Source organism: Apus apus, chromosome 5, assembly GCF_020740795.1.
Source record: "Apus apus isolate bApuApu2 chromosome 5, bApuApu2.pri.cur, whole genome shotgun sequence".
NCBI lineage: Eukaryota > Metazoa > Chordata > Aves > Apodiformes > Apodidae > Apus > Apus apus.
In genome coordinates this window covers 49,362,676-49,382,893 of record NC_067286.1, presented here as the reverse complement: position 1 = coordinate 49,382,893, position 20,218 = coordinate 49,362,676, and the positions used below count along the sequence as shown (strand labels likewise).

Below are 20,218 nucleotides of genomic sequence, written 5' to 3'. Positions count from 1 at the left end.
TTTCAAACAGTGAAAGCTCTATGAAATAGGAAAGATTTAAAAATCTGCAGCAGTTCAAAACACGCAGAAAGTTAAAAAGTGCCAATGGGGCTAAATATGGCAGATTGGGAAAAACAAATCTAGAGTGATTTACATAGTTTGGTTTTGGAAGAGCAATATAATAAAATGTAACATGACCTTTTTACCTGTTTCACATGGGTGAACAAGCAGATAGCTTATGAAACTTCACACAAATCTCATGATCTTTCAAGTGATCAACTCCTCTTTCAGCAGCATCTGCAGTATCACATCCTAACCAAGGTCAGAACCCCAGGGGCAAGCCCTTCCTTGCTCTTTCCTCAGTAAAGTATCTTCCACCTGATACCAAAAAAAATAAAAAGTGAAAGCTTTTTCAGTGGTACTAGTGACGAGGAAAACTATTTGCTTATGACCTGGGTCTTGAAAAGTGAAACCAGATCAGTCCTATAAGCTAACTTCTCTCTCTCAGGAGCAGGATAAAAGACAAGCAGGGTTAAAGCCTGTACCTGTTGCAAGCAGTTATGAGTTAGATCCATGGTATTGGAGACTACCCCCAGAAAGAGATATTGAGGAGAGGCAAAGCTCCAAAGTGTAGCATCAGAGCAGTAACATTTGGTACTGTCTTCCCCACAGAATTCATTACACATGGTCGAAGACAAAGCTTAGCGCAGAATATATTAATATCTATTTTTTCAGCATAATTTTATCACCCTGATTTTCCAAAGTCTGCATTTTTGTTCAGTTGTGGCTTCCTCTATCAATGTGTGGAGCGAAAAACAAGAGTATCCTTTTCTGTGACTTAGAAGATCACTGTATCTTTGAATGTGCTTTCAGTTAATTCTCACCCACAGCTCTACTAGAAGAATTACCTTGCTTAGCATTGGGAAGGTGCTATATCAGATTGTAAAGTGTTATTATACCCAACCAATAGCAACAGTGGGATGAAACTCAGCAGTCCTCAATTCACAGTGGCAGAATGTGAAATGGAAACAGCCAGCAAAGATCAAAGTGCATTTAGAGTGATGAGGTTCCAGTTAAAGGATGTTGAGACTCAGCTATGACATGGCCTGAAAAGTTTTATGCAGCTACTCAGAGTGTAACTGAAAAAAAAAGGTGCATAGCAAGCAGGGATTAACAGGGACTTTGGGGCACTAAAATATATTTCCTTTACTTGACCATGTGAGAATCAGGAGATCATCCTGTGACTTCTGAGCCATTACACAACACCCATCACTGAAAAACAGGAAAAAAAAAAATAAAAGCAACAAAAATCTGACTAAATCTGCTTGAAAGTAATTGCTCACATATCAGAGGGGACACACATGCAGGACAGATTTGGAATTGCAGAGGTGAAAAAACAAAATCGCAACTTGCTATTGTAGCCCCCAGACTACACGCTTCTCAACTACCATTATTATTGACAAATATATTGACACCTATTCAGTATGATAGATTTCAAAGGGGAGACAACAAGCCCCTGTAATAAGTATCAGATCAGCCAGAGCTCACTAACAAGGCAGCAGAAGCAGCAAGTGATACTATTAGAAGCTTGCAGACCAACTTCTGCACTTTGTGACAGTGATGGCAGAGCTGAGAGATTCCAGGAACTGATTTCCATGAACATGAGAAGAGAGGTCCTTTGGGAGATCTGTACTGGGAACACTGTTCTAACCCTTCTCCTTCTGTCATTTTCTAGTGGAGGGAAGAAGGTGGAAAAGAGTTAAAAAAAAAAAAAAAAAAAAAAGTCAGGCAGATATAGCTGGATCCAGAGTGGGGGCTGCTGTGGAGAATCTGCCAACAGGGAAGAGTTTTAAGGCATCCATTAAAAAAGGAGAGGAGGAGGCTAACAGAGAAGTAAAATGAAGTTTGAGGTGTGAAAATTTGCATGTCTATCTATTTATATAGTTTATATTAGCACGAGCTAAAAAGAAAGAGCGGAAGCTGGAAATTCCTGCACACATATCAGAGTATCTCACATTCCCAAACATTAGGCTGTGTGTGAAGTTTTAGCACCTTTAGCATTTCCAGCAGGAAATAAGTTTGCCATAAGTACTGGAAATTGCTGGAGATCTAGTCAACTGACTAAAAGCAAACATCGGCTGGTTTTCTTATTAAACATTATGTAAAACATTAACACATTTGCCTGCCATGTTAAATCTTCCCTCAGGATACTTGGCCTCACATGTGTAAGTCTCAAGCAGCTTTTGCTGGAAGCAAATGAAGCTATCAAATCTATCCTACAACTACGTCTGAAAGCTAAAATACTAATGAGTCTCCAGCAGATGCTGCAATCAGCTACAGCAATCATCTGGCTGCTTCCATTCAGCATATCACAAAATCATTGGAGGTTGAAGGGACCTCTAGAGATCACCCAGTCCAACTCTCCTGATAATGCAGGATCCCCTAGAGCACTTTACTCAGGACTGCATCCAGGCAGGTTTTGAGTATCTCCCTGAGCAGCCTGTTCCATTGCTTTGTCTCCTTCTTAGTAAAGAAGTTTTTACTCATCTGTAAATGGAACTTCCTATGTTCCAACTTGTACCCTTTGCCTCTTGTCCTGTCACTGGGAACTGCTGAAAACAGTCTGGCTCCATCCTCCTTGCACCCACCCTTTAGATACTTACAGGCATTAATAAGGTCTTACCTCAGCCTTCTCTTCTCCAGGCTAAAGAGTCGCAGCTCTCTCAGCCTTTCCTTATAAAGGAGATGCTCCAATCTCCCAGTCATCTTTGTTGCCCTCCACTGGACTCTCTCTAGTAGTTCCCTGTCCCTCTTGGACTGGGGAACCCAGAACTGGATGCAGTATTCCAGATGTGGTATCACCAGGGCAGAGTAGAGGGGGAGAACAACCTCCCTCAACCTACTGGCCACACTCTTCCTTATGCACCCCAGAATTCCATTGGCCTTCTTGGCTTTTCTTGACATCATGAATTTATGTGGCTGGGAAATATGTGGCAGGAAAAGCCTGCAGCATTTTAAGTTTTCTGAAGAAAGAATCCTGCTGCACTGGTGATACAGTGATATTGGGATGGCTACCATCACTCACAGATCTAGAGCTGGAAGATGGGCAAGAGGGAAAGGGGTAGCTATCCCAGGTGCTCAGGAGGTGAAAACAGCACTAGGAGACCCACATTAGGGGAGGGGAGGAAGGTAGGAGAAATATCCCAGCTCATTCTTCAGAGCAGAAGAGAAATACAGAGAAGTCAAAGCCAGGCATCGAGGGAGGCATCAGCAATGGAGTTTCCACACCTTCATAGGGAAACTGTGATCCCAGTCACCAGGGCCCTTCTGGGGAATATCCATGAAGGGTCAGGACAACCTGTCTCAGACAACCTACCAGAAGCCTGTGGGTTATCCAGCCATTTCTCTGAACAGCAGGGGGGGTTCTTATCCCTGTTCCTCCTTTCTACAACAGTGTTTATGCAGGGTCACAAACACCAGTGACAGAGCAAGAGCAGAGCTTCACTCTCTCCATTTAAAATCCCCATCTTAAGCCACAACAGTAAGACTATTAACTGTGTATTTTTTGTCAACTTATACAAAAACATTTTATGGAAGGAAAATAACCACGTATTCCAAGTTTACAGACACCATCATGAATTGGTAAGTGAATTTCCTAAAGCCAGAGAGCCAGTGAAGAGACAGTCAGAGAGCCATCTCTGGGGACTGCCAGGCCCCCCCTTCAACCAGGGAAGATGCCACAACTCAAGAAAAGACCCCCTCTCTTCCACTTCTGTTCTCATGCCAGTTTGCATACCGGAAGTGATGAAATTTGGTAACAGCACAGCCAAATTAAGCATAAATTGATTTTGATATCAATGATGTACCTTTTTGCAGAGAATTCATACTACTGCTTTGCCGAGCAAATATTTGAATGGAGTGAAACCAATTGGCAATTGTCATGTGTTATTTGCAAGTGAATACACCAGATCTTTTACTGCACTGAGAAAACAAATAATCAGACCCCCAAATTCATGTACTTTCCCTTCAGAAAGAACCACATTGTGTTGCTACACCAGCAATTGAAATATGACAGGGTGCTTGTGTTTATACTCAGAGAAGTCATATACAGATTCCATCTGTTCAACATTTGGAGTACATTTGCAGTGATTACTCAGGCTGAAAATTACTTTGGAGTTTTGTCTGCTGTTTCTTTATTTGAAATAAATCACTGATGTGGTGCCTCACTTTTGAACACGCCAACACACATGTCAAAGTGAGAGGACAGCAGCTGAACTTTGGCTGTTCTAATTTGCAAGACATTCAGGTGTAGTTGACACTCACAGGGTGGTTTTCTCATAGGCTTTGGAGAAAACAAAGAAGAGCTGAAGCTGCTGCTGAAGTGAGGAATTAATTTCCTGGAGCTTTATCTCTGCAAACTGAGACTCGTTCCACTTTAGACATGGGTTCTGGGACAGAGCTGTCTATGCCAACGTCCCATCACAGAGTTGTAGCTGTATCACTAAAAGTGGTTGCCCAGTAGTCTGACAGAGGCATCAGTTAAACTGAGGTGGATGTGATTCCCAGCCATTCAAGCTCAAGGTCCAGACATACATCCAAGCTTTGAAGTAGCAACCTCTCTCTGAATAGGACATAGCTAAGACTCGGGATCTCCACAATATCAAGGAGAATTAAGAAACTTTGGAGTTGGCTCCAACTCTGCTAATCAGGCTCTAAATGAGAGTAATAGAGATAATAATTTCAAACTTGATCCTTGATATGGCCAAAGCAGAACCCACAAAGGAGAAAAATGTGTTTAAGTCAATCAAGTGCAGTTGAATATGCTCAGCTGCAACTTTGGGAAGAAATCAGAGAGGAAGAATTTAGCTGATTGGATTTTGATCCAGAAACAACTCCTATTAAAGTGCCAGATGTTCAACAGTAGTCACAAATAATAAGGGTTAAGCCCTACATCACCATTATCCAATCCTTCAAACCCCTTGACCAATGGGATGCTTTTAATGTGAAGGTAGGCTATTCTTCCAACACTCTGCCTAGCTTGTGGGATCAAGTGGAGTAAAGCAAGATGTCTTAGCTACCTCAGCTAACAAATTAGTAGGATGAGAGAGTGAAAGCATGTGTTGCTCCGAGAATCAGGCTAACTACGTAGGTGGCAAAGAGATGGGAAATGGGTTGGAGGGAGCTGGTATGCCTTACCAGCCCCTGATCCTCTGCAAAACTTACTGACAATGGTACTGCAGCCAGCCAGCTTTGGAGATGAACAGCTTGGCTGGTGGAAAAACCTGTTCTCTGACCACCCACATCATGGAAACCAGCAAGGAGTTGGCTTCAGATGGATAAAAGGCTATTTCTATGGATGAAGCACACTCAACAGTTAAGGTGAAAGCAGCAAAGTTAGGCATCAGCTAAGCCCTATGTAACCCCCAGTGACTGCAGCATGACTTGTGAGACACTGACACCATGACACCATCTGTTTATGATTTATACTGAACAGACTGCATATAGAAACAGATGGGAGGTGTCAGCTTTGATGAGAATTGTTGTGCCGGTGATGCTGCAGCACATCATGTAGCTGAGAGCCTTACTTTCCCACGTACTTCTATAAAGAGGAAGGTGTTCATACCCAAAGAGCTCCATGTTACTCAGGGAACTATTCTTGATGAATCTCCACAGGACAGAGTCCTACGGTTATGCAGCTGATTCAGATCTTTATTATTGTACTGGATAAGTTCAAGAAAAATGGTAAATTTGTCAACTCAAATGTTCCTAAAATAAGGTGACAAAGTGTCCATTTTGGGCTAGTTCTTGAGGACAAATCAGATACTTTCTGAGACTGTGTTCAAATTTGTTATGAAGTGAATCTTGGGCACCACTGTCCTTTAGCACTGCCATGCTTGTTATTTCAAAACTCAACGTTAGAAGGTTACTTTTATAGTTTCGTAACTGTAATGTAATTGTAAATGTTAATTTTGAGTTTTCGCGACTGTAGAAAAGCTGATAGATGTAATTCAGATTCAAAATTATAGACATGTGCATTGGAAGGAACCCCTGGACAGCTCTTGTCTAATTTTTCACTCAAGGGAGGATCATTTCCAATACTGCAAAAGATCAGCCATGGCTTTGTCTAGCTGGGGCTTGAAAGCCTCCAAATTTGGAGATCGCACAACCTCTCTGGGTAGCATGATCAGAAAGCAAAATGTAGACATAAAAGAACCCAAGCCACATATTTGCCAAGTCTGATTTGTGATTTGTAACACAAACACCTAGCATGGATAGATTCAAGAAAAGTTTCTAGTGTAGATAATAGGCCTTAATGTCAATTTGCTGTGTTATCACTGTCTACAGACTTCCACTAGACCACACAGTTGTTAGGAGATTTAAGTCCACGGGTATTGGATTAAAATAGCCAAAAATAATGCTACACATGAAGTTAAAAGTTTTATTTAAACTATATGAGTTAAAAATTTAACTAATCCAAAACTCAGGTATCATTTTTGTACATATCCAGAGGCTGTCTAATATTTCCAGTTAGCTAAACTGGATAGTCAGTTATGAAAGACTTTCAGTCCATTCTCAGAAGTGTTGACAGATTTTTTTTTTTACCTGGTTATCCAGAGATGTTCTCCAAGCAGCAGTGAATTCAAAACTAGTATCATTCAAATAGTAGTTAACTATGTGCTGAAATGAATGGGGCATAAAACTACTGTGAGAAACTGCACCACTGGCAGTATGGTGCAATCATCTGCTGTTGCATTCCCAGTTTCTGATCAGGATTTATATGGGTGAAAGTAAGGTACAAACAGTCAGTGTAAGCAGCTTTGGAATGCCAGGGGACTCAAGAGTGTGTACATCAGCAAGGTGCTGAGGCCCACTCTCTTTCTAAGCACGAGTATATACGCCAGTCTTTCAAAGTACCAATGAGTAACATGATGCAGGTGCACATCATGTAGCATGTAAAAATCAGACCACCCTTCCTAGAAAGCAAGGGAGTTCTGCTGGTGCTACTCCAGGGCACAAGCCTCAGAACCACCAGAGTCTAGCCCTAGGTCCTCACTGCTACTGAGAAAGAGAGCACCTGGGTTGTGATTCACTACATGGCACCCGACAGGTTCAAGAATTTAAAGCAGCAGATTGTACAGCAAGAGTTGTTATAGAAACAAAACAAAACTTTTTTTTTTTCCTGAACTTAATAAGGTTTCCTGAAACAATAAGCATATGGAAGCCTGTACTGCTCAGAGCTGACACAGCTTTCCTGGACAGGGTGCCTCAGAGGAGCACTGCACTGGGAATCACCTGAGCCAGGGGAGCTACAGACCTTGGGGACACACAACAGCAATGCCCTTGCGGGACACCAGCAGAGACAGAGATCACTTGTTTTAGGGATTGTTTGTATTTACTACCTAGGCAAGACAGAGTGGATTAAAAAGCAGATGGGTTTAGGTTGAAGGAGTTTTTCACAATTTTCCTCAGGTCCTGGAGAAAGAACACTAATTTCCAAACACTGTTGGCTTCCCAGTCTGCATTGCCCTTCCTACCTGGCAGTATCAGATCTGATCCTGAAAATCACCAGCCAGATTAATTGCATTAACTTGCCAGAGCAAGACCCAGTTTTGCATGGTAAAGACACAGAGCCCACGCTGGCCCCAAGGCATGCAGATAACCCAGAGCATGGATCTGTCAGGGAGGGCACTTGGTGAAACTGGCTGGGAGCTTCTTGCTCAGCAGTCAGCACAGTGAATAGTTTGCAATTAGGGTCAGACCCATGGGAAACAGCTACTGGCCAAAAAAGTTTCACATGGGTTTTGGGTAGAGAAGAGAGGCTGTGGCTTTTGGACAGATGTGCTCTCTTTTTGCTGCTTCCATGCTCAGTGCTGCTGCAGGATTGCTTCCCCCTCTGCTCAGCCATGAGGCTGGTTGTTCTGGTAGGCTTAAAAAGACCTTTATTATTGTACTGGGTAGCACTGTTCAAGTGCTCTCGCAGACACTTTTAAGATAACTGGGTGTGCACACTTACGGTACCACATCTGATTCATCATGGAAGGAGCAAAGCACTCTCCCATTCTTCCAGCATCATCCATTTCCCTGGGCCTATACACAGGCTTATAGAAGCAGCACGTTCCCTGGACACCTAACACAAGGACAGACAGCATTAGACTGCAAGAACATTTTCCAGCCTCATCTACACTTATCAGGTATTTTGCAGCCAGGTCAGCAGAGCAGGAACATGACAAGGAAGGTTTCAAGCTTGGCCAAGTGTTCAAGTGCAGGGAAAATGCTTTCATTTCTTAACTTTCCTTTAAAATAATGTGCATGATCTCTTCTGGGAACACCCACTGAGTGAAAATCCCTCCAGAGGCTGCCTGCCAGAGCCTGTGAAAATCCCTTTTGGGAGCCGTGTCTGCTATTTCAGACACAGTCTGTTCATAGGAACATAAATCTGCTGTCCTCACTGATGAAGATTATTTGAGCTGGATTTAATGTGCCTAGGCACATCTTTCTTAACTTGGCTCAGACAACCACCTGCTACTTCACGTGTATTTGTTGCTCAGTACAGATCTCCTAGCAGAGTCACCCATCCTGTTAACAGCAGCTGCAGAGGGCTGCCAGCTTACATTTTACCTACTACCTAGTACAGTCTGCGCATACAACCAGTGCTAGAGAAGAAGCCATTGCTCTCTGCTCTTGCCTGTGTAAGGTCCTACACCTTGGTTGGGGTAATTCCAAATACAGATTGGGCATAGAATGTATTGAGAACAGCCTTGAGGAGAAGGACCTGGGAGTGCTAGTTGATCAAAAGTTCAATGTGAGCTGGCAATGTGCACTTGCAGCCCAGAAAGGCCACTGTGTCCTGGGCTGCATCAAAGCACATGTGGCCAGCAGGACGAGGGAGGTGAACATCTACTCCACTCTTGTGAGACCCACCTGGAGTACAGTTCTGGATCACTCAACAAAGGAAGGAAGTAGAGCGCTTGGAGCAAGTCCAGAGAAGGGCAAAAAGGATGATCATAGGGCTGGAAAACCTCTCCTATGAAGACAAGCTGAGAGAGTTAATGCTGTTTAGCCTGTAGAAAAGAAGGCTCCTAGGAGACATTATAGTGGCCTTCCAGTGCCTGAAGAGAGCCTTCAGGAAAGCTAGGGAGGGACTTTTTACCAGGGCGTGTAGTGACAGGATGAAGGGTCATCATTTTAAGCTGGAAGATGGTAGATTTAAGTTAGACATTAGGAATAAATTTTTTAGTTTAAGAGTGACAAGACACTGGCACAGGTTGCCCAGGGAGGCTGTGAATGCCCCCTCCTTGGAAGTGTTCAATGCCAGGTTGGATGGGGCTCTGAGCAACTTGGTCTAGTGTGAGGTGTCCCTGCCCATGCAGAGGGTTTGGAACTAGATGATCTTTAAGGTTTCTTAAAACCCAAACCATTCTATTGATTCTATGTTTTGGGATGTCACAACGTTGACACACTCGGCCCTTTGTAGATCTGGCGTAAGTCAGCACTGCTTTCACCCATACCCAAAGAGTGCTGCACACTGCCAGCCACTCCAAGCACCCTGCCATTCCAACATGCTGCTGGCACCAACTCCATCTGCTGGAAATAACCTCACAGCCCAGCAGAATTCCAATGTTCTGAACGCAATTGCTGTAACAGAGAGCTTGACTCTGCTAAAATCATTGGGGATTTCTCCGTATTACCTGCCAGAATTAATGAGTTAATTAATCAGAAGTCAATCCTTGTTCTGATGCAATGGTTTAACTCTGTCCATGTTCTTTGCAATTCACCCATTTATCCATGCGTATCAGAAAAATAAAAAACATGTCAAAAATAGAAAGTCTATCCTACACTCTGTATTTAGATAATTTTGAAGACAGAATCAATTTGAACTTATTTAGTTTGACTAGTTTGATATAAAGTAGATTAAATAATCACAATGAATGATTATTTGTACCTCTCAGCCACAGCTCCTCAAACACATTACAAGCATTAGGCACAATAATTCACATTCAGAATTCCTTACTAAGGGATGATCAGATACCCACATTACCATCACCTTATGTGCAAGTACTCAGCACAGAGGATTTCACATGGTTGCTCCAGTTCTGAATCCACTATTTATAAGGCTCAGAACTTTGAGCTGAATCAAGCCTTCACAAGATATTCAGCTTCAATTTGAAATTCTATCCAGTGGGGAAACCACCTTGTCAACTGCTGTTGCACTCAGTTGTTAATCACCTTCACTGTTAATGTTTTTGCATCTTATCTCCAGTGTAATTTCATTTCCAAAAGATGATGGGCTATTACCACCCCCCTAGCTGCCAAGCAAAGCACTCTCTATTAGTAGAAGTGTCACAATGTGGATGTTTATCAGTTGAATAAATTATCATTTAACCTTCCCTTGAAGCCAGCTGTATTTTTATCACTCCTGCAGTTCTATTTTCCAAGTGATAAAGAGGAAAAAGGGATACTGCTGAAATATAAACAAGGCATGCCTTGTCAAGTATACCTTGCAGGACCTTGATACACAAACCGCTGTCCCTGACACTACATTCTAAGTATAACCTGGCATTTCTGCTTCTCTCCTGATACTATTTAACAACACAACAAGCTGGTACATGTTGGAAAGTACAAGCACACAGAGTGCAAGATGGCAGAAGAATATATGCATAAAATAAAAACAATATTTTAAATAGCTAGGAAGCTGTTCAACCAGATGAAATAACACAAAGGTATCATGTCAATCAAAGGCTAAGAAAGTGTCTTTATGAGTTTTACTATATTTATGGTAAAATCAAAATTAATTATTTATAACAGACAATTAACTGATTCACCTAATCTGACAATCAGCAGTAATATTAGGGTTTTTTAAATCACCCAGAGTGCCAAATTCATGGTTTTCTAGGTGCCCTACAATATATTTGCTGAAATCAAACTCATTCAATCATTGGAAGTATCTGGAAAAGATCTAATTTTATTTTTTGTTCTGAGCTTTTCAAAATAAACTAAACAAATACTCAATGCCCACAGATAAAAGCAGGCACAGAAAAGTTCATTGAATGCTCTGGTACTTAGTTCACAAAATTGCTGGCATTTTCCCCACTAATTCAGTGATTTGAATTCTCTAGTGTTTTGGTTTTTGTTGGGTTTTTTTTGCAATACATAGATTAAACTCATCCTTTCTGAAGATACCATCAAAACACCTTTATTAGCATTCTGTAGGAGTCAAAATTTTACTCATGACTACATACCATTGCAGTAGCTATGATGGTCTAACAACATCAGAGGTAAAATTCGTTGCTAAAAACAGAATCTTGCATTAGAAACATAATGCATTTACTAAAAAAAAAAGGTTTGTATTTTCAAAGTATATCACTTAATCTAATAAAAGAGCTGCTTCCTTTCTACCAAATTTTCAAAATGTCAAGTCAATTTTAGATCATTCAAATATCACAAAACTTCCTTGCACTAGTAAAACAGGTAGTTGCAAACATATTCCTCAGAATATTTTTACCTCTCTTTACATCAAACTTTGCCTTCAAAATTATATGGAAGTTCTTCTAACCTTATACTATTCTCAATGTGTTGTTTCCTAGAAGATAGAAGTGATAAATTTGAGTAAATATAAGAAACTATTATCTACAGCTGTAGCTTTCATTAACACCCAAGATGTCACCCATTACTATGTGAGTGGAATCAGTTTGGGTTTTTTTATTTAAAAACAAAACAAACAACAACTCCACAACAAAAAAAACAACAACAAAAAACCAAGCATGAAATCTCCTAGGAAGTGCTTTTATTTTCCTTTGAATCAGACTGTCACTTTTGGAAAGACATTTAAGCTTTATCAAGATGTGTCAAGTGATACTCTCAGAAGTGACAATCAACACCAGGCACAACTCAGATGCAACACCTCACATACACAGCAAAAGATTTTGGATTTTGTTTCAACAATTAAAATCTTCAGCCTTTTGCAGGAGCTAAACAGCTACGTGAGTAAACTCGGAAGCACATAAAAGACTCAAGAGATGAAAGTGCACTTGAGTGAGATCTTCAAAAAGCTTCCATAGCTTTCAGATCAAGTCTGGATTGTCCAGACTTTAAAGTGTGTATTTTTGCACCTGAATATCAGATCAAATTATTTTGTACCATAAAAATAAGGTTTTCAAGTCCTTTTCTAAGTTATATTTATCAACAATATCTGCTAGTCAAGTAGAAAAGTCTAAGGAATTTTTCACACAGCTGATTTTTGCCAAGCAACATGGTGAATGAATATGAAATTAGTTTATTTATAGAATTATCAAGAAGTATCTGCTTGTTTGCTACTATAAGAGGTCCTTAAAAATCCCTCAAACAAGCACTAAAGAACAGAAAGCAACAAATTTACTTTTTTTTCCCCCTCCCATTTTTGGGGTAATCTACCTGATAATAAGCTTCCATTAAACATTAATAAAACAAAGGTTACATAATTCACCATCCAGCAAGGACTAAGCAGGATAAAACCAGATACTAATGATGATTTGTTTGGGATTAATGGTAAGCGTTGGATTAGTTGAGGACTTCTTGGTGTCTGCATTTCCTCAACAAAACTCTCAACAAAAACTCCAACTGCAAAAGACTAGTGCCACCTTTGGATGAAAATTAGTATTAGATCTCTCAATCAAACTGATCCTCTGCTCCCTACAGACACTGCTTTTTCAAGCCTTTCTTATTAGATATTTTGTCACGCTTCCAGAAAGTTTTGTAAGATTTAACCAGAAAAGCCTTTTTTCCTTCTCTGTCTCCCTTTTGCCTCCCACTCAAATTTAATTTTTAAGCAATCAAGACAAAAAGAATAATTTTTCCTCTCAGTATTCATATGCTACCTCATGTTCTTGAAGCTTATCCTTGGAAATGTATCAGAAAGTCTCCTATTAATCACCACAACATTTGATTAAGGCCCATTTGTAAGCTATATTCAGCCTTTGAGGAAAAAATATAATCAGCAAAACTTTTAAGTTTAGGTAGAGGTTTACCTAATTTTTTGAGTCCTTTTTTGGTACTTCACCCATTTCCAGACTATCCTTATTTGACTTTGCTTCAGAGAGCCAGAAATGTTAATATCCTCATCAGTCATCACAGCTGCAGCACCAAATTAATCTAACAAGGAAGTACTGCTTCATTTTGAAAGATGGTATCCAAATGTGGCATACCAAGTCTGGCTGGAACGGAGTTCACTTCCTCCACAGGAGACCATGGCCTGCTGTGTCTTGAATTTGTGACTAAAACAGTGCTGATAACACACTGGCTTTGCCTATTGCTGAACAGTGTTTGCATGGCAACAAAGGTTTCTTGTTTGTCACTGCCCACCTCCCAGCAAGTAGGCTGGGGGTGCCCAAGGATTTGGGAGGGGACGTGGTTGAGACAGCTGACCCAAACCAGCCACAGGCATATTACATACCATATGACATCATGCTCAGTCATAAATAAACTTGAGGTAGAAAGGTGGAACACCTTCCAGCATAGCCATTCCTCAGAGACTGGCTGGGCATTGGCCTGATCATGGTGGAAGGCATGTGCACCTCTGCAGCATTTTCTCCCTCACCTCTTTATTTTTAAACTGTTTTTACATTGACCCAGGTGTTTTCTTGCTTTCGTTCTTCCTAGTCTCTCCCCTACCTGAAGAGGGAAGGAGCTGAGCAAGCAGCTGTGTGGGTTAACTGATGGGTAGTTAACCCATCACACCAGGATTTGGAAATTTCTGTCTCCAAAATCAACAGATGGAAGCATGCAGTGTCTTATTTCTTAAGACAAAATGGTATAGCATAACTGACAATCAAATCTACATTCATGTTTGGTATTAGCAGAGTGAAGATTGTAAGCTAAAATCTGAGAGAAAAAAGAAACCATTTGCTAATTGGTTTTAGTTTTCCATCTCTGTGTGGATTTTATAATTATATGTAAGCTCCATTTGATCTCAAGGGCTCTGCTTTTATTTCTAACAGTAGCACTTTCCAGCTTTTATTGGATGATCCCCTTGAGACCTTGTACTAGGAAAAAATAAAAAATCAGCCAACTGCTTCACTTCGTATGTTCAGGCATACTTCTACAGCAAAATTACACAGATGCCATTTAATCTACCACACAAACAGGCAAGTGACAACTTGAGAAGGACAGTCTAGAGTGAGCCAAATCAAAAGAAGGGACTTTTCTTTATTATTTCCCAATGCAACCAATTAAGTACACTCCTGCACACTACATGGCCTTGTTTTTAAATTTTTCATTATTTCTTTTTTCCTAACAATTTCCCTTATCCTCCTAGGGGTGAATGGACAAGTGTTTGCTTTCTGCTGAGGAAATGCCCTGACATCTGTGCCCAACAACATGTAATCAAAATGATACCATGAATACGATGTGATCCACCATGCAACAGTTTATCAGGGAAAGGGGTCATGTTCCCAGTTCAGTTCTTCTAATTTTTCTTCATCTTGTCTACAGGTTTGATCTTTCTTTTGCAACTCTGTCAGAAATCCCATGTCTCCCAAAACACTAACTCTCTACTTTCAGTCGACTTTTGTTCTAACCACTTACCAAGCCAGGATCTGTCCATGTCCCTCCTCCAGAGCACACGATGCACTGCAGTACTCAGCTCGATAAGAGCGAAGTCATGACTGACACCACAAAGACGTTTAATTCCACATATGGTTGCAGCTCAGACTGTCTTAGCATCTGTTCCTAAATGACAAGTTTGTCTGTTGCTTTGATGCTAGCTGGCTCATGCCTGCCTAACCATACCGCAAGCAACACGACTAACCCAACAGTAGTTTGGTTCCAAGAAATTCCTCCTTCCATGTCATTTACTTATTTGGTGAAAAATCATACCCTGTGTAACCTTTTTAAAGGTGTCTTAGCAAATGAGATGTTTAATGAGATTTGTAATGTTGCTGATCAGTCACTGATGGCTGGCATAATTTTGAACATTTACACCAAACTGCCAGGTCAGAGGGCCTGCAGGGACACTCTCAGGGTGGGCAGTCACAAGCAGAACAGTCTGGGCAGTCAGGGATATTTTCCTCATGTCATTTATTGCCAGTTAACACCAACAGCTGATGACTGAACTGAGTACTGGATGGAGGCGAAATGCACTCATGAACAGCTCTCGTCTCCCCTTTTAGTTTCAACTTCACTTGCATCTGCAGTCTGTTATGCTAGGCCCAACATGCCTGGGAAGGCAATGGACAAAGCAGGCAGGCAGGTGGGGTGGCCGTGCCTGCTGCCCTGTGCTTTTTACCTGTTTTCCATGCCACCACAAATCTTCCTGTTCCCACCCCAGCAGGCTGCCCACAGCTGTGATCCCTCTGGGAATCTCTACCCTGGTGTGGAGCACCCATGGCTGTCATCCCTTGGGGGATACCTCCTCTGTTGTGGGTCAGCTTCTTCCAGGAGCAGCCATCCCCTCAGCATGGTGTCTCCAGCCCCTCGCAGCTGCTGCTCTTGCTCAGACTTGTCAGTGCTGGTGGCCACGGGCTGCTGGCACCAGCTGGAAATGGCTGGCATCAGCATGGGGCAGGAGATGGCAGGCTTGAGCCCAGGCAGCCCCCAGCCTCCACTGCCCCCACACCATTCACTGCCTTGCAGTGACAACCTGTTCTGCATCACACAGCTTAGAAATGTTGGAGCCAACCAATTAAAATAATCTGTCTACCCTTGCTCATACACCACTTATGTCAAAATATTGGAATAATATTAAAGTAAAACAAGTCTAATATTTCAGCAGTCTTTGACATGAAGTTGGGGAAAATCCTCTAATGATTTACTCCAGATTTGTTTATCTGTACGAGATTTGGGATATTTTTCCCCCTGCAGTTTTCCATTTTAGCATAAAAACCAAAAAGGGGCTGCTATTGCTATGCAAATTGTTTCGTTCAGATTTCTTTTTATAGCTGTTTTTGTTTCAAAGGCTCAACCTTGATAAGGGACTCATGCTTTACAAATATAGCTACTGAAAACAAATTAATATTTTCTTCAGGAGGTTTCAAATATCTCTGTACAAAGGGGAGTTAAAGAAAAAAATTAATCACCCTTTTAAGTGGGGTATCAGAAGTGAGGCTTTTCAAGTTACTTAAAAATTGTAATGGAGGAGTTTGTTCAGACACAGAACGCAATTTCAAACACCAAAGTATCATTGGTTCCAGTTATGTACTTTCCTGAATAGAGACTTTATTTTGGGCACAGAGACACACATACATCCTGTTTTTCCAAAGAAGCATCTTTATGCCCTCACTGAGCTGCACCATTGCTGTCCTGCTTTGGCTTTCAAAGCTCCAGCCTCAGCCCACTGCTGAGACCCAGCGCACACCCCGAGCCCGCAAGCACAGGCTCTGCCTTGCGGTGCTGCACGTGATGAGAGGAGGGGTTTAACAGCTCTGCATATAAAGTTTCACCAGAAATCATGAAAATAATACTTTTTTTTCCTTAGTTATGTGTTTTTTGGATTGGAAGACTTCACAGTTCAAACACTGCATGACAGTCTTTATAACATCTATAGATTTTGTGACTAGGTTATTGGGATGTTTATGGCATGAATTCCACTAGTTTAATCAAACAGCATGGTTAAAGAAGAAGCAGCTATACATACTGCCATTAGCCTACTACAATTTTGAGGATCCAGAAAGTAATTCTTAATCATGTTCCACAGAAGAATTATTAGACAATCAAGCAGGAATCTCCATATCTTGACCAATTCCATTTCCCCCTCCAACTTCCCTGAAGCATACCATTTTATCAGCATAAATACATGCCCAATCAGACTAGAAATTGAAAGTGCCTTGCTAGCTAAATCTCTGCTGCCTGCAAAGAGTCATAAGGCAGTTACCAACTCCAGGGCCACAAGTTTGCTAGACAATGAAAAAACCAGACCTTGAAGCAAAATCTAAGCAGTTGACTTTACAGGTTTCAAAAAAATTTAATTAATGGTGCACTTCAGCAGTTCTCAACAGTCACACAAAGGAAGTCAAAGCTCTGTGCAGTAAGTGCCCTGCAATGCTGATAGGAGAGAGACTTTACACTTGCACATACATCAGTGAACAGCAGACTTTCAAAAGTGCAATACCCTGTTTGAGAGTTTTCCATGCATCTGGCCTTTTAGAGCCACAACACACAGCAGATGGAGCAAAGCACTTGCAATAAGAAATCAAAGCTTACAGAAGTATATATTTAGGAAATCAGTATTGTTTTAAACATAATTTTAGAAAGTTCAAGGAATAAAATTTTTTTAAAGGCTAATATTATAATGGTCATTGAATACTAGGTAGATTTTTCAATATTTAGGAGCCCAACTATAAAAACTCCCTTGAATTCCAAATTTCATAGTTACATTGCATATGATTGAAATACATAATGAATTATTAAGCAGCAGAATGGTATGATCAATATAATGAAACAAAAAACAGACGTAAATATCATTTAGTCCAACAAGTTACACAACACCACATATTCAAAACCTCACAGATGAATGCTTTGACCAGTGCCAGTGATTGGAGTGCTGCATATATAAAAAGTTTATTATTAGATAAGACATAAGAGTCTTGTAACTTCTTGGTGGTGGTGTCAACACAGTATGAGTTGCTAAGGCATCAGCTGCCAATACCCGTGATTCGTCTTCTGTTCTCTACTTCATTCTACTTCATCAATACCAAGCCTCATTCTAGCTTCTCTCACCATGAGACTCATGATTCGTGACCCTGCTGCCTCTAAGCCTGTCCTTAGCCATAACCTAAACTATAAATCAAATAAGCCAAACCACCCAGCACAGAACATTTCAGAAACCACTTGGCAGCCATTAAACCCAGACCTGCAGACCCTGCTGTGTGATCTATGAATAAGTCTTAACTTTCTCTGATGCTGTTCATAATCCTAACCCAATCTTATCCTGAAAAAAAACCACATACCATTCTTCTGACATGATAGGCTTACAGACATTGAAAGATCTGCCAGTAAAATTCACCAGTTCCCCCCTCAAATCTTAAACTTGTGCATAATTCTACAAGAACAACTGAAAAGACATCTATAATCCTCTTGAACAAAGCAGAACAACTCTGTAGAAATGGCATCACAGTTTTCATTATTTCTCCATACCTTCCATTTTGTCTAAAGCTCTTTCTTCACTCCATCTGTGCTTTATTTCCAAACCAGGAATACCAAGGCAGATATTCTTCCCCAGTCTCGAGGAGATGGTTAGTTTCTTTAGGCAGCTCAACTTTAAAGAAAAAAGTATTCCCCTCATAGCTAGAAGGGTTATTTTAGAACAATTTCCAAATTGTTAGAGCACATGTTCTGACAAGGAAAATTCTATTCATAGATCACAGCAATAACTGTATAATTTGGAAGCTATTTCTTTCTTACAAAACAACCAGCTAAATAGTCCTGAAGGAGTACTCCTGTAGGAGTAAGATCACCAGAAGTATGAAGCACTCAAGTTCTGTACTCTTAGGTACACAGCTATTGACTCTTGCATATACAGATCACACAATGCAGTCTCTAGCTGTTTTTGAGATTATGCACACATGCATTTTAAAATAGGCTTCAATTTTGTATTTAAAAAAATCATGTAAATTACCCATTTCTGTACAGATGCTTCAAGGCACTCATTTTTATATATAAATAGCAACGAGGCTACTAGTCAAATGTTCACTCTATCTAATGGGTTCCTTGAACAGAAAGCTGATTACTTCCTTCACTATATATTCTCATACCTCAATTACCAGTCTTTTTTGGTTGGTTGGTTGGTTTGGTTTTTTCTGTTGTTGTCAAAATCTAGCTTTTTACAGCAAGCTGTCAGCTATGACAGAAAACTTGTGCGCTCGTGAAAATAAGACCACGCATCTTGACTGACCAAAGGTAATGCCCAATATTGCAGGAAACGAGGCCATTAATATATGATGGCATGCCTTTATGGCTTTTTCATAATAATTAAGTTGTTCAAACAGTAAGAACAGGGTGCACAGAATGAACAAACAGGTGTAGTTTTGCAGGATGAGGCTGCCATGCAGGTAGGTATTTTACAGCTATTCCGTTTGAAAGGTATGGACTACATCCAAGATTTCTGCTTTTTCCACTTTAATGTTTCCTTCCGCCTCCTCTACACAAGAATCTGAAAAAATTATTATAAGTTAAAATACCAAGAGTCTCCTTCTCCCAATCAATGGAGCAGTAGCCTATGGGATACTCAAATTACATTTTGAAAAGTCAAGAATTAATGAAAACAATGCCTCAAAGTAACAAAAATCCTATTTCTCACAAGAACAAAAGTAGTATTTTGACACTTCTGGAGAAGAAATTGTAACTATGAATAGTTGCTACTAAATTTCTATGATGAACACAACATTAACTATTCAAATCATTGATACACAGAAACACAAAAGCTGCATTGAAGAACTGTTGCCATCAACTCCACGAGGAAAGCAGATTAGGATCACGGTTTGCAATGCCAGAGTGCTTTTTGACTGCAACAGAAACTAAATTTAGACCCAGTTACATAAAAAATACTAATAGTCTTAACATTTTAATCAGCATAAGAGGTTTAGAGATACACAAATGATTTAAAGTCTGTTGACTAGTTTTATACTGCATTTGCAATATTGTGCATTAGTAAAATCAGGGAGATTATGAAAGAAATACTGAAACATAATAAAATTATATAAAACATGAAAAGCAGCTACACAGAGCAACTCCGAATGTTGATACTGATAGAAAATTTACCACAATACATCAAGAACATAATTTCTCTATAGATTCCTGCAGCATGAGGCCTAACCTACCAGGGCAATGCAACACAAGTATCTGGTAGGTTCAGAAGACAGATTGGACTTTTTCTAAATGCAGTATTAACTCATTTGATCTTACAAAGGGCAAAACCATAAAAAGCTTACTGTCTTCATAGTGTTGCACACTGCTGATCCATGGCTAGAGCAACAGCACAAAGCAATCTGGCAGGCTTTCAAATGCCAAGTCTGCCATGGTGATGGGCAATATGCTCTGCCAGCTGTGCAGCTCCTGAAGGAGCTGCAAAATGGCCAAAAAAAAAAAATTCCCTGATGATTTTTAAGGATAGTTCATTATTATGGCTTGCAGAGCACCTGCCAATAATTTATGAAGTATGAAACACATAATATTCAGCGGTTTTTCTCCATAGCTCCTAAACAAGTTTCCTGAAAACAAATGAAGACACAACAATATTGTCTTAATACAAATACTTACTTGAATAAGCTAC

The 20,218-nt window shown here is 40.5% G+C and overlaps 1 protein-coding gene across 1 annotated transcript in view; it reads right to left on the bottom strand.

The window, feature by feature from the left end:
- Positions 1-277: 277 nt before the first annotated feature.
- Positions 278-20,218, bottom strand: part of CPSF2 (cleavage and polyadenylation specific factor 2) — a 38,470-nt gene continuing 18,529 nt past the window's right edge. The window contains exon 14 of the mRNA XM_051620401.1: positions 278-357. Within this exon, the coding sequence (XP_051476361.1) occupies positions 292-357 (66 nt within the window). The 3' untranslated portion in view covers positions 278-291. The remainder of the gene's footprint in view (positions 358-20,218) is intronic.